The sequence below is a fragment of the Eptesicus fuscus genome, chromosome 6, assembly GCF_027574615.1.
Source record: "Eptesicus fuscus isolate TK198812 chromosome 6, DD_ASM_mEF_20220401, whole genome shotgun sequence".
In the NCBI taxonomy this organism is placed as follows: Eukaryota; Metazoa; Chordata; class Mammalia; order Chiroptera; family Vespertilionidae; genus Eptesicus; species Eptesicus fuscus.
The window spans coordinates 86,859,420-86,877,802 of NC_072478.1; the positions used below are offsets into that span (position 1 = coordinate 86,859,420).

The 18,383-nt window shown below is 41.8% G+C and overlaps 2 protein-coding genes across 2 annotated transcripts in view; both read left to right on the forward strand.

Annotated features, from left to right (window-relative positions):
- The window catches only part of AFAP1L1 (actin filament associated protein 1 like 1), a 32,980-nt gene extending 26,708 nt beyond the window's left edge, over positions 1-6,272 (forward strand). Inside the window, exons 18-19 of the mRNA XM_028161495.2 lie at positions 4,044-4,172; positions 4,402-6,272. Coding sequence (XP_028017296.1) covers positions 4,044-4,172; positions 4,402-4,425 — 153 coding nt within the window. The 3' untranslated portion in view covers positions 4,426-6,272. The remainder of the gene's footprint in view (positions 1-4,043; positions 4,173-4,401) is intronic.
- A 3,020-nt stretch (positions 6,273-9,292) lies between these two features.
- On the forward strand, positions 9,293-14,655 carry GRPEL2 (GrpE like 2, mitochondrial). Its single transcript, XM_008152187.3, has 4 exons — positions 9,293-9,419; positions 11,677-11,830; positions 12,639-12,720; positions 14,211-14,655. Exons 1-4 carry the CDS (start codon positions 9,343-9,345, stop codon positions 14,573-14,575), a joined length of 678 nt encoding a protein of 225 aa, XP_008150409.1. The 5' UTR covers positions 9,293-9,342; the 3' UTR covers positions 14,576-14,655.
- Positions 14,656-18,383: the final 3,728 nt, after the last annotated feature.

Consider the following 18,383-nt stretch of genomic DNA (forward strand, 5'->3'; position numbering starts at 1 on the left):
GGTGGCACAGCTAGGACGGGGACTCTTGCAGCAAGTTCTCTGGCCTGTGTTCTCTCCATGGACGCACCGCCATTTACTTGACTTTGTATCTCTTAGAAGTGGCCTTAAGGTTACTGATAACTACCGTATGTTGAATAAGAATAACAAACTTGTGTTAATCAATTATCACACCATCTTAACTTGTATTATCTCACATAGTCTTCACAGCAGTCCTATGAGCTAGTACTATGTGTATTCACCCCATTTGACAGACAAGGAAACTGCTATTTTTATTAAGAATTGGACTGTATGGCCCAGTTGGCATGGCTCAGTGGTTGAGCATCGACCTATGAACCAGGAGGACACGGTTCCATTCCTGGTCAGGCACATGCTTGGGTTACAGTAGGGGCATGCAGGAGGTAGCCAATTAATGATTCTGTGTCATCATTGATGTTTCTATCTCTCCCTTCCCATCTGAAGTCAATTTTTTAAAAATCTTAAAAATAAAATAAAAAGAATTGGACTGTATTTTTTTTATCATTATAGTCCTATCCCTTTACATAGTCTGAAAAACAGTAGGAGTGCAATAAATGTTTCAAATGAATAAATGTTCTACTTACTTTCAGACAAGGAAATTAAGACTCAGAGAAATGAAGTAATTTGTCTGATAAATTCAAGTTATCATTGAGAACTTTCATCTTATTGTTGTCCAAGGTAACAGCTGCCTGGTCAGACCACACCCTATGACTAGGAAGTTAGGGCTGTTTCTTCCACCCTACATGTCCTCTCCATGGGGCATTTCCAACCTAACTTAAAAATTAAGAGCTTAGGAGGATTTCCAGAAGATGGCGGCATAGGTAGACACCTGTACTCGCCACCTCCCACAACCACATCAATATTACAACTAAAATACAGAACAACCATCATCCAGAATTGCTGGGAATCTGGCTGAATGGAAGTCCTACAACTAGAGAAGAAGAAAGCACACAGAAACTGGTAGGAGGTGCAAAGGCACAGAACGGGCTGGTCTGGCACCCATGTGGGCCGCTTTTTTAATCAGGAGGGAGAGCATCTCTGTGAAGGCCGCCCAGAGGAGCAGGGGTCCCAACCCCACACCAGACCCCCAGCCCAGGGTCCCAGAGCTGGGAAAAGAAGTCCCTATGGGCAGTAAGAACTACAGGCTGTAAAAACCAGTGCAGATTGGGGCTCAGTAACAGAGAGGCTGCTGGAGACCCAGCTATTCCTCTTAAAAGGCCGGCACCATGAACTGAACTTACAAGGTCCCGCTTCCTCTGAGCTCCAGCACCAGGGTGAGGCTTTGGGGGACACAGACATATACGAGGAGGAACTGGATTGTCTGGCATCAGGACAGGAACTCAAGGGTGGCTTTCTCCCAGACAGAGGTACTTGCAGGGATCACTGTTCCTATGCCGGGACCTCCCCAGTAGATCCCAGTGCTGACTAGTGGTCATGTCTGTTTGCTCCGCCCTGATGATTCCCTAAGACCCCGCCTCATCCAATTTATAATCCAACCCAAGCTGTGTGCAGCAGGTTTTGCATATGAATGGCCTGTCCTTGTTCAGGCTAAATTCTCTCAAACAAGCTAGAGCTGTGTCAGGGAGCACCAAACCTATCAATAAAAGGCCCAAGACCCAGCACCAGCACCAGCCTGACTTGCTTCACAGCTGGGCCCCGTCTGAGCACTTCCAAACCCAATACAAAGAGGAGGAATCTGCAGATCTCTCTGTAGTTCCTGCTGGGTGGTCCCAGGCAGTGGCTGACTTTGCATCTCCCTGGAGACCAAAGAGCCAGTGCACCCAGTGGTCACTGTCAGACAATACCACATTACAACTCTACACATCCATAAGCAACACACTCAAGGGGCAGACTCAGTCAGCACCAAAGCCCCACTGAAGCAAGTCCTGCTCCATAGGGGTGTCTCCTGCATAGCGGCTCTCCCACTGTGGTCCCAGCTGGTCCTCACAGCCAATTGGCCTGGAGGTCAATTCCTCCCAGTAACACCAACAGCAATCAAGTCTCAACTACAACAAGACTGTGCTCACAGCCCACAAAGGGGTGCACCTGGAGCTCCCAGCTCAGGTGACTGGGGAAGCTGAGCCACTGGGCCCTACAGAACACTTACTACACAAGGCCACTCTACCAACTCAAGGAAACATAGTAACTCTACCCAATACATAGAAAGGGAAACAGCCAAAATGTGGAGACAAAGAAACATGTCACAAATTAAAGAAATGGAAGAAAGCAAAGTACTGGAGTTAAGAGTTCAAAACCACAGTCATAAGGTTATTCAAGAATCTTCTAGAAACCTCCAAAAAAAATGGAAAAGGACCAGTCAGAAATAAAGCATACACTGACTGAAATAAAGAATAATATACAAGGGATTCAACAGTAGAATAGATGATTCTGAGAATCAAATCAACAATTTGAAATATGAGGAAACAAAAAATACCCAACCAGAAGAGCAAAAAGAAAAAAAGAATCCAAAAATATGAAGATAGTGTAAGGAGCCTCTGGGACAACTTCAAGCGTACCAACATTTGCATTATGTGAGTGCCAGAAGAAGAGAGAGAGCAAGATATTGGAAACCTATTTAAAGAAATAATGTCAGAAAACTTTCCCTACCTGGTGAAAGAAAGACACTTACAGGTCCAGGAAGCACAGAGAGTCCCAAACAAGAAGAATCCAAAGAGGACCACACCAAGACACGTAATAATTAAAATGCCAAGGTCTAAAGACAAAGAGAGAATCTTAAAAGCAGCAAGAGAAAAGCAGTTATTTACCTACAAGGGAATGCCCATATGACTGTCAGCTAATTTCTCAACAGAAAATATGCAGGCCAGAAGGGAGTGGCAAGAAATATTCAAAGTGATGAATAGCAAGGACCTACAACCAAGATTACTCTACCCACAAAACTATCATTTAGAATTGAAGGTCATATAAAGAGCTTCACAGACAAGAAAAAGCTAAAAGAGTTCAACACAACCAAACCAGTATTATATGAAATGTGGAAGGGTATTCTTTAAGAAGAGGAAGAAGAAGAAAAATATCAAAAATATAAACAACAAAATGGCAACAAATACATACCTATCAACAATTGAATCTAAAAATCAAAATGAATGAGTAAGAAATCTAATGAACACAATAAACTGGTGAATAAAATAGAATCAGAGGCATGGAAATGGAACAGACTGACTATTCTCAGAGGGAAAGAAGGTGGGGGTGGGAAGAAATTAAACAGAGATCTTATATGCATATATGCATTACCTATGGACACAGACAATAGGGTGGCGAAGGCCTGGGGTGGGGCGGGGACTGGGTGGAGGGGGGCAATAGGGGGGAAAAAGAGGGACATCTGTAATAATCTCAACAATAAAGATTTTTAAAAATTAAGAGCTTAAAGGCCAGGGACACAGAGTCACAGAGGGCTGGTGGACAGGCTAGAAGTGGTTCACTCATCCCAGCTGCTTCCTCCCACCAATAGGCCCTGATGTTCACATTCCATAAGACTTTCCCTCCACTTCTGACTCTTTCCGTGACCTTAGAGATAAAGTTTTCTTCAAATTCTCTGCAAATTAAGCTGTTAATATGTCCCATGTAAGGAACTGAATCCAGTAAGGTACTAAGCAATCACCTGGAAAATCTCAGGGTAGTGTAGAAAATTAGAAGGAATGCAGGAGAGAAAGAAATAGGAAGGACAGTGGGATAGGAAACCTAGCTCTCCCACTCCCCAGACATGTGACCTTGAGCAGTGACTTGACCTTCCTACTTTTCTTATCTTTACAATAAGATGACTAATAGTACCTACTTCATAGGCTTGAAAAGGCTCAATAAACTAATCAGCACAATGCCTAGTATATAGTGAGGGTTCGGTCATTTCAGCTGTCATTAGCTTATTCCAAGGCCTTCGAGTGCCTTCCTCCCTCATCCTGTTTGATGCTAGTATGTATGGATAGTGCCCTCTATATGGATTCTTTGGAGGGCAGGCTGGGTGTAGGTAGCCAGCATTAGACTTCACCTATGTAATTATTTCTTGTCATTGACAGGAAACTGCAAATAAACCCCAGGACAATCCTCCAGAGCAACCTCTCCCTGTAAACTGTGTTTCTGAGCTGAGGAAGAGGAGTCCATCCATTGTAACCTCCAACCAAGGAAGAGTGCTGCAAAAAGCCAAGGTACAGCTCTAGATAGTTTTCCTCAGTAGTAAGAGCGACAACCTGTGGACTGAAGGGTCGCGGGTTTGATTCTGGTCAAGGGCACATACTTCGGTTGCAGGCTCAATCTCCAGCCCCAGTCGGGGTACATGCAGAAGGCAACCAATCAATGTGCAGTGAAATGTTTTTATCCTACAAGTCACACTAGACTATTCAACAAACTGATGTGTCTTGTCTTTCTGTACTTCAGGAATGGGAAATGAAGAAGACCTAGAAAGAGGATGAGAATTTTATCCAAAGGAAATATCAGCTTGTCCATCTAAGGCGGAAATGCTTTTTTCACAAGGAGCTATCAGAAGACTGAAAGTAACCCCCACTCTCTGGGGCACCCAAAAGACCAGCCTTTATTGTCTGCATGATCAAAAGGGGTATAAGGAGGGAAGAAGTAGAAGGGAAGAGGGAGATGAAGGGCATCCCTATATAACTTCACAGAGGGTGGGACATGGGGGTGGAGGGAGACAGACATCTGCACAGTTGTAAAGGTTTTGTTAAATGTCTTTGCCTTCCCTTGGGAAGAAATGAAAGCACGCGTGAATAAGCCATTCCATCCCATTCTCAGCATCCCATTCCCAGTCCTTAGGGCAAAGGAAGGCAGTGCTGAAGCATCAGTGATGCAATAGAGAAAGGTGACTTGATCATCCAATCACATTTGTGTTGGGCATTATTGACAGCCTTTGGGCAAGATAAAGAGGCTGAAAAATCAATAGAACTATCCCTGCCTGCATAAAGGTGAACAAAAGCTATAGAGAACATGCAAATTCTACAATCATTCCTCATCTGCTTTAGGCAGATGCAGTGACCAAAACTCCAGATTTGAGTTGTTTTTCAAATCAGAGATCTAAGGAAGCAGCAGGCAAGGAGAGGTTCAGTAACTGACATATGTTAAGCTCTGAGTGATGCTCAGTGACAGGAGCATGGATTGCTAATGTCCACAACAAGTTTCGAGCTTTGTAGGGTGGGGTCATTTGCTGTCAATCAAGTCCTTTACCTATTTTATATGACACTCTGGCTCCAGGAGTCATGGTTAGAAATGTAGGAGACACTCTTAACATGTTTATCCTCATCTTGCACTCAAGAAGCTCACCTGTCTGCTCTTCCATATCTGCTATCAAGTAAAACTATCAGGGAGAACCAAGAGGACAGTGGCCCATTTCTGCCGCATGAGTGCCTTTTACAAGCACTTGATATTTTTATAGAGGAGCAAGGACCTCAAGTCCTGAGCAGTCTCCTTGCTGTGCCACCAACTACTTTCTCAACACTGTAGGCATTTTATAAGTCTACCACGTTTCCCTCCAATAAAGATAAAACCATTTAGCTGAGAGGTTAGCTCAGAGGTTAGCTCAAGGGGAGAGAAGGGAAATCCCATAATAACCTCTGGCCACTCTGCTAGAGGCTCCACATACTTGACCCTGCCTAAGGCTTTACATACTTGAAGCCTCATCCAAACTTTTCCCCCTTCTGAGGTAGCTGGAGACCAGAGAAAGAAAAATAACCTGACCCAAAACACCCAGCTGGTCATTGGTGGAGCCTAAGTTTTAGGGCCTATAGAGCCTGTATCCAGACAGGGCTGGGTTTGAGCCCTGCCTCTGCCACTTAACAGCTGAGACGTTGGGAAAGTCACTTGACCTCTCTCATTCTTGTTTTCCTTACCTATCAAAACCAGGTTAACAATAGTATGTCCCTCCCAAGACCGTTGGGGGAATTAAGTGAGATAATACATGGGAAGCATCTTATACAGTGTCCAAGTAATAGTAAATATCTAGTCAATAGTGGTTCTTATTATTGACTTTTACATGGTAATTACAGCTACCAAAAGCTATAAGGCAAAAATCTGTAGCTGAGTTTTCATCCAGATTCCACCTGAGTATCTTCAATAACAGGCATTCACATAATCTGGATTGTCAATATCCTTTTTTTTTTTTTTTTTGTCAATATGCTTTTTAAAATGTGAATCTGAAATGTCACCTGACAACCCAATTGTGTCATTGTTTCCCAAGTAGTTATTTTGAGACTAAGTGTCTTTTTCCACCAATAAATCTTAAGACTCTTTGAGAGGTTGAACCCTAGAAAATTAATAATTAACATTTTTTAAAGAATTTTTATTTATTTATTTAAATATATTTTTATTGATTTCAGAGAGCAAGGGAGAGGGAGAGATAGAAACATCGATGATGAGAATCATTGATTGGCTGCCTCCTGCACGCCCCCTATTGGGGATCGAAACCTGGGCATGTGCCCCGACAGGGAATCAAACTGGTGACCTCTTGGTTCCTGGGTCAATGCTCAGCCACAGAGCCACACCAAGCTGGGCTAATTAACATTTATTGAACACTACCACGCATCAGGCACTATGTTAGCCAGAGCCAACTTCACAGGCATGCAACCTGTGCAGTCAGGCTTAGCAGGGCTCTGTGCTTGGTTGATTGCTCTGCTGTTGCCCTCTTAATAAGTTTAGAACAAGAGGTTCCACATATTCCATTTGTCCTTTAAATCAGCAATCACCAACTGGTGGTTGTGAGGTCGGAAAGGTTGGCGACCGCTGGTTTAAGGAAATCTTTGGAGCAGCGATCGCCAACTGGTGGTCTGTGGACCACTGGTGGTCCGGGAGGTTCGAAAGGTTGACGACCGCTGCTTTAGATTATGTAGGCAGTCCTGGTGCTAACTAATCACTTTTCTAGGCATTATCCCTTTAGTCTTCACTAAAATCCTGTGACACAGATACCGTTATCCAAGTTTTCACAGTTCAGGAAGTGGAAACCAGAAAGGTTAGATAATTGGCCAAAGCCCACAGTTAGGAAGTACTGGAGCTAGCACTTGAATGCAAGGTCTGACCCTACAGGCCTTCTTCTCAGTTCCAGATGGATAAAGGTTCTATTTCGTTCATTTCTCCCCCGCCCCTTGCATTGCAGCATTCAGCACAGTAGCATTTAATAAATAGATGAATGAATGTATGCAGCACATTTGATCTAAGTGGAACAACTAAGAGAAGTGTAAAGAAAATGGCTAGCTCTAGCCGGGTTGGCTCCGTGAATAGAGTGTCAACCTGCGAACTGAAGGGTCCCGAGTTCGATTCCCATCAAGGGCACATGCCCAGGTTTCCGGCTCAATCCCCAGTAGGGGGCGTGCAGGAGACAGCCGAACAATGATTCTCTCATCATTAGTGTTTCTCTCTCTCTCCCTCTTCCTTCCTCTCTGAAATCAATAAAGATACATTTTTTTAAAAAAGAAAATGGCTAAAGCATAGATGCCAGTTCTTGCTTGCTAAATGCTTTGTTTGGTTGTTTTTCAAAGTATAGGCTCATGGATCTGAGGTGGACTTGAAGCTACAACCTTCCCAACACTCCCAGATGTTTGGACTATCAAATTTCTAGTGTCAGATTCTTAGTGGGGGACCTTGGGCAGGTTCACCAACTCTCTGAGCCTCAATTTTCTTAAATGTAAAAGGGGATCATAATCCCTTTTTAAGTCATGTTGCTCTGCCCTAAGGCCAAAAGGAAACATAAGGTGTTAGCTTCAACACATCTGAGTTGGGCCTTGGATAGAATATAAATATGCAAAAGACTCCAGTTCTGTCCTCATGGAATTCACAGACAAGCAGAGAGAAAATCTGGCCCAAATACATACAGGTAACCCATGTTCTGGTGAATGCTCTCAAATAAGGAAGGCACACTTCTCATCCTTTAAAAAATACTTTTTTAAAACCTTGGGGACTATCCAGTAACTAGTCTGGATATGCTCTCAACCCCAATCACCAGTCACATCCTGTCAGCTTTCCATACTAAATCTCTCTAAAATACATTCACTTCTTCCTATCTCCACTCATTCCTTCAAACTTCATCAATTCATTCAACAAATATTTATTGAGTATCTGTTGTACTAAATGTCAGAAATCACAGCTCAGAACAAGACAGCCTCATGAAGCTCATACTCATTAGGAGAACAAGCAAAAAGAAAACAAAGCAAATAAAATACTAATATGGAAACAAAAATGTGCTGGACACACCTAAAATATTAGCGATTTTAAGTAATGTCTTTGTTGAGGTGACCCTAGAACCCTTGCATGGACTATTCCAACAGCTTGTCTCCCTATCTGTTTCTCACATCCTGAAATCTCCTCCCTACAGCAAAGTGACTCCTTTAAACATGCACAGGCTTTGTAGCATGTTCCCATTGCAATCAAAATAAGACTCATTCAAAAATGTTTGAATTACATCAGGGTACTGTTCACAGACCAAAAAGAAATCTCTACCCTAATGGAACTAACATTTTAGGGGGAAGGAGGGAGATGAGAAAATTGGAGGAAGAAAACCAGGGAACAGTGATGGAGGAAGGAGGGGTGTCAGGACCCAATATTTTATTTTCAACATATATTGTTATTTATTTCAGAGAGGGAGAGGGGAATCATTGATCAGCTGCCTCCTGCATGCCCCACACCAGGGATTGAGCACACAACCCAGGCATGTGCCCTGACCGGGAATCGAACCACTGAGCCACACGTGCCGGGTTGGATCACAGTATATTAAATCCTTCAGGTGATCTGCCAATGCCTAACCATACGTCTGATGTTGTCACCTCCACTTCCTCCATTATTTCAGTCCCTTTCTCGCAGTACTCTCCTTCTTACTGGATCATTGCAGAAGCTGCTTGCTACTACCTGAATTACTTTCCTGCCTTTCATCTACTCACTCCACAGCTTTCAGTCCAAATATTATTTCCTTTAGGAAAACTCCCCACATTCGGCCATATTGTATTAGTCTTCCGCAACACCATAACCCTCACCTTTAAACTTCGGTCCTATTTTGACTTTATATCGCGTTTGCACTTGTTTGTTGTTTATAATTTCACATAAGCTCCAAAAGAGCACATCTGGGATCCCCGTGGAACCCGCGGCTAGCACCGCGCCTACGTCGTTGTAACAAACACATACAACGTCCAGAACGCACTGAGGACCGGAAGTGTTGCGCCCCGGCTCGGTAACAGACTGGCGCACCGGAAATGAACGTTTGCTTCCGGCATCCGGGAGAGGGAATCGCCCGCGAAGTCTGCCGGGAAGCGTGGTTTTTTGGGTGGGCGTTTCTCGTCACTTGGAGCCAGTGCGCGTGCGCTGCCTCTGTCGGCCTAGGTCGGGAACATGGCCGCGCGGTCCTTGTGGGCGGTCCGGCGGCGGTTGCAGCACCTCTTGGCCTCGGTTGCTGCGTCCGATGGCAGGTAAGCCAGCGGAGCAGGCCGTGGGTCGGGACGTGAGGACAATGCGGGATGAGCGAGCCGCAGGGGCAGTTGTGGACAAAAGGACTCATCAAGCTTCTCGGCCACTCCGATCAGGCGCCCACCGCCCCATTTTACAGAGCGGCAAACTGAGGCCCACAGCCGTGCTTCATTGCCAGGCGGAGGAGGTGGAAAAATCCGAGGTCACGCCCTCGGAGGTGGGAAATCTTTTCAGCCCCGAACATAGGTTGAATTGGGCAGGTACCTCTCCCGCCCCTTCTCCGCGGCTTTGGTGTCTGTAGGTAGATGGGGATTCTCTCCCCCGACTCCTCTGTGACTTGAGGCCAATCCCTTCCCGGTTTTCCGGGCTTCACTTGACCTGTCAGGAAAAGGAGGGCTTGGAACTGGTGTCTCCCCAAACGGCCCTTTCACCTGCCTTGGGGGTCTGTGAATTCCAGTTGCTGTTTTTATCTATGGGCTGAGGCCGTTTTTTAGTGATCATTTATGCCGATTGTAGAACTATGGGTAATTTTTTGTATTAGTCCCGGTTTAATTGAGGAAACTGAAGTTTGGCAAAGTTGAGTAACTTCTCGGAATAATATTTCAGACTGGAAACCATTCAGGGCTCCAGAATCGGCGCTTGTAATTAGTAAGCAATGTTAATTATTCTCAGGAACAATTCCCTGTTGACTACTACTTCCTCGGAATGAAGAAAATGGCTGAGTATGTGGGTGGATAAGGTTGGACCTCTGAAATGTAAATTAATCCGCGGGGGAATCCGAAAACTTACTGTATGCAAAACTATTTGTCATCTTTTTATCTTAACACACCTGATCTAGCAAGCACCCCGCCCTAACACCTGGGTGAGAGGTTGAATTCGGGCCTCTTCTGAAAGTCTTTGTGGCAGTTTGTGATGTAGGGAAGTGACCAGAAGAAAAATGGCTCCTCCTGATAAAATTGACCCCCACTCCAGTTCTGAAGCAGTGGGAATTGAAGGGATTGGCCACAGCTCCCCTCTCTTTCAGGACTTGAGTTCTGGCCACTTTCCCTTTAAACCGGCCCTTAGAAGATTTTGACCTACTTTCTATTGAATAAATATGGTTTGTTAGGGGTTTATGAGGAAGAAGTTATTTCATGTGTATAATCAAACACCAGTGAATTCAGGACTGGCCTGGAAAGTCTGGGAATATAAAAGTCTTGCCTTCACCTTATACCAGCTGTTCCCTCTTCCCTTTCTTGAAGCAAAACTCCTTTACCCTCTTTAAACCTTTGCTTGGATGTCACCTCAATGAGCACTCCTCAGTCTATGACAGTTTATGTGAATAAACCATTTTTAAAGAGCTTTTTTGTACTCACAGATTGGTTTTCTTGATAACTTTACTTATCATCAAATTACGAGGATCCAGGAGGTGTATCGGAAACCTCATTGAAGAAAAGGTCAGAGGTGCTACAAACTAGCCCCTACTCCAAATTTCCTCCTATATAAACTGAATGCAATGGCAAACATTTTAGCTGTAGAAAATTGTAGATTATAAGTATAATTGAATGCAAAGATCTTTCTTATTCACCTGTTTATAATTCACAGTCCGTAACAAAGTGTTTTATACATATTTAACTGACTTGATTTTGCATATAGGTGAGTTACCATCTCAGAATTTTTCTTATTCAGCACAGGTTCGTTCTCTCCCCTAAAAGCCTTACTTACAGTTTGCAATCAAGAAGATTTAGAATTCTAGATCTAACTTAAGTTTGATAAAAAGTCCCTGTACTGGGCTTTATTTTCCCCAACTATAAAATCAAGGATTGAACCAGCTTTATGGCTTTGTGTTTTGAATTCCCCCAACTGATAAATGCCCCCACTGATTCTGAGTATCAGAACTTGGTTTCTTCTTGCTAATTTTTGTGTCCCTATTTCTGGCTATTTCTAGTGCCTGGTGCCAGTATCCTGACTCCATAGAATACTAGCTATGTGATCCTGAACAAGTCTTAAGCCTCTCTGAGCCTTGGTTTTCTCATCTGTAGGATAGGAATGATCATAGTACTTATCTCACGCATTGTTATGAAATGAAAAGATGATTTAAGTGAAATCTTGAAAACAGTCTGTAGTATTTAGTAAGCATGTTATAATTGTTCATATTGTTACTGTGACTGAAAACACTTGTCTTGAGTTCAATCTGGAAACTTCCAGTCTCTGAACTCTGTTATAGCTGTTGACTGTTTATGATGCTATTTCTTCATTATGCGCTCTCTCCTACTTCAGGGGATGTCTGCATCCTTTCAGCACTGCCACCCAGAGAACTGCTGGTGAGGACTGCAGTTCTGAGGATCCTCCTGATGAGCTTGGGCCCTCTCTTGCAGAAAGAGCCTTAAAGCTAAAAGCTGTTAAACTGGAGAAGGAAGTCCAGGATTTAACAGTAAGTAGATTTTATATTATGTGCTCTTCACATTCTCTCTCTGGTTAAATATCCAAGTAAAGTTTTTTATGTCAGTTATCACTGACTAAGGATAGCAATCTCTTTCAATTCCCTATTTTGTTACAGTATTTAGATATTTTACATTTTGGTAGCTTCAGAGGAGGTACAATGCCTGGCATGTGATTGACAATAAATATTTGTTGAAAGGCAGGTTATTAATCATTATACTCTGCTGATCATACTACATTTGGCATACTGCTCCCAGTACTGGGTTGACAAACACACTTTGATGAAGATAGATATTAGAGTAATTGCAAAGCAAGACCAACTATATGGTAAGGAGGTTGGAAAGCATGTTTTGTGACAGCATTTAAAGGAACCAGGGATTATGAAAATGAAAGAGACAAAGACTAAAGAGACTAAAATAACTGCCTTCAAATAGATGACACATTTTTTTAAATGTACTTTTGTTTGTCTTAGAGTTCATTCAGTGAACAAAAGTTGGACAGTGATAATGTTGGCTGAATGTGAAAAAGAAAGCTTTTTCTCAAGATGAGCTTGAAAACTATTGATATGTTCAAGCTAGCAGGCTAAATGACAGCCTTTCAGGGCTTCTATAAAGAGTAGGTTCCTGCTTTGACTGGGCATTTGGAGTAACTGGTAGAAGATTCCTACAATTCTTTTTGTTTTCTTTTTTTTTAATTAAAAACCTGTCACAAGGCTAAAATTTGTAAAGTATGCAAAAACAGTCTTTCCTACCAAAAAGCATTTGTTTTCTCATCATATTGACTTTGCTTTTGATGGTCAGGTGAGATACCAGAGAGCTCTAGCTGATGGTGAAAACATAAGAAGGCGAACCCAGAGATGTGTAGAAGATGCCAAGATATTTGGTGAGAGATTTATTCACAATAAAGAGTACCTTTAACTTTAAGGCCACTTACTAACAGTTCTGCAAACTGAACATAGTGAAAACACATCTGAGTACTTAACTGGTCCCTACCCTACCCTTCCATTATTACCATAGGCTTTCTATGCTGCTTATGGGGAATGTTGTCAAGTGAACCATTTACTAAAATAACGCTTGTCTTTAGTTTGACCAAACCTTTGTTATTTCCTTTTCAAGCATGTACATTTAACATTCTAGTGCTCATACAAACAATTCTGTTTAACTCATTAACCAGTGAATCATTAAGTTGGTCAGAGAAGAATCCATAAAACAGACACATTGGCAATCAGAGAAGAATCCATAAAACAGACACATTGGCAATCAGAGAAGAATCCATAAAACAGACACATTGGCAATTGCTGAAACTTGCTTCATAGTAGCAAAATTGGTCTATATAGTGCAATAATCAGTTGTATCTCCACCAAGAAATTTTTACGAGTGTGGACAAGAATTATTTGCATTATTCTCAGTATTCTACAGCTTGCTAAATTATAAAATAACTCGGAGACAAAAGCTTGGTCCATATGGAAGCAGATAACCCTGGAAGCTGTGCTAGATCACATTAATTTCTCTTTGGTCCATTTCAAAGACTTTCAGACATTTCTCTACATGCATCTTGTTCCAAATGTGTTCATAACAGTGTTAGATGAGTAACAGGGCTTCAGAGGTAAAGGGCAAATCTGTGATTATTTGCTGTACTCACAATTTATTAGGTAACATTATACTTTCGCTACACATAGAAGGAAAGGGCTTGAAGGGCCCTTGCATTCTATCTTGGCCAGTCTTCTTTTACAGATAAGATGACAAAAGTGAATTTGTGATAGATGTAGACTGAGTTCATTGTCTCCTGACCCCTAACCTATTATTCTTTCCCTTGTGTCACACTACTTTATAGCAGGCAGTTGGAGACTCATTAATGTGTCTTAATTTTCTTTCCTATTTAGCCAATCCTCAAAATAAACCATTCTTTTGACTCACCTTTAGCATGATCTTTTGTCAACTAATTTTTTATTATTGCCTCCCATGAAATGCTACTATCTTATCCCTATTGAGAATGCATGCCTCAACATAACTGAGACAGAAATTTTCAAAATTTACATAACTCGCTGCTAAAAATGAATAGCAACAAAAATACAAGAAGCATAAAAGTGGTTTTAAAGTACCGATTCCTGAGCCCATTATAAATAGTCTTACCTAGTTCTTGGGTTCTACATCTGCCCACCATCCTAGTAGGCTTCCTAGTCATGTGCCTTCCAAGAGAAACTGGCTTGTCCATTGGGTTGATGATGATCCCTGAGTCCTTCCTGTGTGGTGATCTTCCCACTTCCTGGTGTGGCCAGTATACTAGTCACCTCTCTGGACCTTCCCCAAACTCCACCCCCAAAGGCAGAGTGATTTCCTCATAAACACTAAAAGTGTCTGGTTTCTCCGCAGGAATTCAGAGTTTCTGTAAGGACTTGGTAGAGGTGGCAGACATTTTGGAGAAGACTACAGAGAGCATTTCTGAAGAAACAGAGCCTGGGGACCAGAAGCTCAGCCTTGAGAAGATCTTCCGAGGATTGTCACTTTTAGAAGCAAAGCTGAAAAGTGTGTTTGCCAAGCATGGCCTGGAGAAGATGACCCCCATTGGTGACAAATACGACCCACATGAGCATGAACTCATCTGTCATGTGCCGGCTGGTGTTGGGGTGCAGCCTGGCACGGTGGCATTAGTAAGGCAAGACGGCTACAAGCTGCATGGCCGCACCATTAGACTTGCCCAGGTGGAAGTGGCAGTGGAGTCTCAGAGAAGACTGTGAATGGGCCGTGAGGAACTGAATGTCCTTCAGAGTGCAGTCACCTGTGTTTCCTTTATTTATTAAACTAGGTTTGTATTGTACATGAGCTACTTCATGTGATCTTTTTGGGTTTAGTCATATTGGCTTTCTTTCTAAGACACTCTGTTGATTTACTGTGACCTGTTTGGTCTGTCTCATCAGGAGTCTTGCTATTGGGCATTCGAACAATGTGACAAGTGTTCCTATGGCCTTTATCAAAATACGTTTAAGAAAATTATCTTTACACTTGTACTCTGATGACTTTCCACCCAAAATCTTCTTAAAAGTTGGAAATGAATATATGTTTATGTATTTTCAACTGAATATTCCTTTCTGATAGTCCCCATAACAGGAATTGTATAGGATCTTGTATTTTGTGGGGAAAGGGATTGGTTCAACATTTGGGTACTTAGATGATAAAGCTTTATAGTTGTATGAATTTAGATCATTTGGGTTAATTTTTATATACATAGATTTTCAGGACTTTACCTTTTTAAATTTTATTTTCCTGTAAGCCATTTTTGTCCTTATAGTTCCTGCCAGGTAGACATTATATTCACACTCATTGTCTTTTTCTGATTTCCATTTATAAGGGCTAAAGACCCAGGCAAAACTTGGAAGGCAGGGAACATTGAGAAATTAAGATACCCAGTTCCCTTTATGTCACATGTATGCAAACATATCACCCCTTTAATGTATTGACTTCCTAGAGTTAATGAGCCTATATGTTTATCTGTTATTCTTTCAGTCTTGCTTCTTATAACTGGTGTTCCATAAAACGTGTTCATGTATGAGTCAGTGAATGGATGATACAACAGACTTTAGAAAGGAGGTCACATCTGGCTCTTTCAATGCTAGAAGAGGCCTTCATATGAACTAATTTCACCCTTTCCACTTTTCCTGACATATGAAAACAGTGTTTTTAGAATTGGACTCAAAAAAATTTCTCTAAAACTAATGAACTAAATTTCACCGAGAACTGGAATAAGGAACAACTACATAACTTCAATCATTTAAGATTTAACAGCTCTTTAATGAACATGCAAAGATGTTCCCAGCGGACAATTAAGTGTTATCTGTTCAGAATGCATAGGCTTAGGGTTGTTGGGTTTTTTTTTCCCTTCATTGTTTTAATTGCGTAGGTTTAGGTTTAACTTAATTACCCATAAAATAAATCCATTTCTACTGGAACTCTGTGACTGCTTTCAGTGGAGTGGTAAAAGTTATCCTCTTAGACATAATAATTCTAGGACACTACACAGACTTATATCAATAAAGCCATCCGCCAGTGAGCCCTACCATCTCTATCAGATTTAGACACTTTAAAAAAGAATGCATGCTCTTAAAATGCGAACAAAACTCTGGTGGTAAGATTTTAAAACCAGAATCTCTTAGCATCCTGCTAAGTGCATAGTTTAAATTTAATGAGCGTTCAGATTTCACAAAAGGAATTTGTCTTTGTTTTGGCCCGTGTTCCTTTGAGATTGACAGATGGTGACAATAAGAAAATGAGCCAATTATATTTATTCACGTGCCCTTGGATTACAGGCTATCATTACCAGTGAATTAACCACAATTTTAGGTATGGAATGTTCTGATTACTTGAAGAGTTTTCTAATATTCCTTGTAAGCTCCTGTTTAGTAGTTTGAGAATAATTTTAAATTTTTTTGTTATTCAGTAGTTTTGTGGACTTAAAAGTGTAAATTTAGAAAATGGAGCCAGACAGTGTGAATCTCAAGTTGAAGGGCTTTTGAGAGCCAGAGGAGCATAATCGAACGTAGGCTTGGTAGGCATAGACCTGAACATAAATCCCAGCTCAGTCGTCATTATAACCTTGGGCCCCATTCATTTCACCCTTCTGAGCCTGCTTCCTTATTTGTAAAAATGGTTATAATCTTCTCAGAGTATTGTGAGGATTAAATGAAATGTGTAAATTGCCTATTTTAGTAGGCCCTCAAATATTTATTTTTATTGCTTTTTATTATACACATTGTTTTTCCTGTTTTTATAGCTACCTAAAGTCTAGATAAAGGGGAATACTGGTTGAGAGGTACTTAACTATTCGCACTTACAAGCTAATCAGAGGGACTTATTTTCCTTCCAGCTTCTGGTTGTTTTGGGGTTTGGTTTTGTGTGGTTTGTTTGTTTGTTTGTTTGTTTGTTTTTTTAACCATAATGTAAGGAACCCACATTTTTAGACTGAATGAGCAAGAAAATTGTGTTGGTGCTCTGAGTCATTTTCACCTTGATGGTAATATGAAAAGACATTGGCTTACAGTGGATATGGGACAAAACTTCGGCTCATGTAAAGAAGGGGTCTTGGTGTGTTAGTACTTGGATTCTAGCGGATTTTCCTCGCTGCCATAAAGGAATCAGTCAGTACAATACTGATGTAACTTCTTTGATTTCCTTGAATTTGAACTTTGTGATTGATCAATGCTTTCGTGGCAAAGGATTTGATAAGTGAAGAAAGGCTCTTAAACACTAAAGCAAAATTAAGGAGTGAAAACTAAGGATGATATATGATATTCAGAAATAACTAATAAAACCCAACTTGAAATAACTGCAATTCACATGTGTAGTGTCTTTGACTAATTCATATTGTGTATTGATATGCTGTGGTCACTTCAGTGACTGTGACCCACTGTGTTTGATGCTCAGTGGAGGTACCTTGAGATTTCACAGCAGCCCAGCCAAATGGATGCATGAAGGTATTCCCCACCCTCCCCTGGTGTTGAATCTTGTCTGTTTTTATACCTCCTTGACTTGCTTCTTTCTGATTCCTTTGTATTTTTTTAGATCTAGACTCCTGTGTTTGCCTTCCTCTCTAGAATTGCCTTATTTTCTTGTGCTTGCTTCTTGATTCTAATTGTCTTGTCTGCTTTAACCACTTAACTTGAACTGCTGGATTTTTTACTATCCTCAACCAGATTACTAACACGTAACCTTGTCCTTCCCAACCTCTGCCTGGCCTTGTTTTTACCGCTGCTCAGCTGACTTCCACATACCCAGCCTCCTGGCTGAGTGTCTTTCTTTGGAGCCAGCCTTTTCTGCAGTTTGGCCTTTCATTTTCATCCTTCTGCACACCCTGACTCCAGGATCCGTTTCCCATATTCCCAGTGTTAGTAAGTAAATTCTTGTTCCTATGTACTCATGGACTTTGTCCACATTCTTAATTTCACAGTGTAAGTTTTAAAACATGTGACAACCTGCCTCCAAATTTCCTTGAATTAGACCTTTGCGATTGATAATAAAATATAGAAGTGACACTGCCAGTTTCTTGACACAAAACTTCCCGTCTCTGGATGCTCACTCTCAGAAGCCAGCCACCAAACCAAGAGCAAGCTGAAGCAGCCTGTGGGTAGAACTGAGGGCCCTAGCTAAGCTGGCCCATCCCAACTGACAGCCAGCACCATCTTGCCAGCCATTTGAAAGTGGATCCTTCAGCCTCGCCCTACACCATGTGGGATAGAGATGACCTGATCTCACAGCCCTGCCCAAAGTGCGGGTTTACTTTTAGCCACTAAGTTTTGGGGTAGCTTGTTATGCAGCAGTAGATAACTGATAGAGTCACCCAACCTCATCCCCAGTCTCACTAGTTGTTTTAACACCCCTGCCTCTAGAATTAATGCCTCTTTGCTTTCCTCGTACAGCTTTTTTGAACTCGTCCTACAACTTAATGCGCTCACACTGCCAATGTGTTGTTAGGATTGGAAGAACTTCCTAAGAGAAGAAAACAGCTCTAGATTCTAGAGTTTTCAAAGACCCTGAAATTACAAGCAGAGTGAA

Coding starts and splice junctions, on each gene's coding strand:
- GRPEL2 (XM_008152187.3), top strand. CDS start 9,343: ATGGCCGCGCGGTCCTTGTGGGCGGTCCGGCGGCGGTTGCAGCACCTC. Junction 9,420..11,676: donor GTTGCTGCGTCCGATGGCAG/GTAAGCCAGCGG, acceptor CTCCTACTTCAG/GGGATGTCTGCATCCTTTCA. Junction 11,831..12,638: donor AGGAAGTCCAGGATTTAACA/GTAAGTAGATTT, acceptor TTTGATGGTCAG/GTGAGATACCAGAGAGCTCT.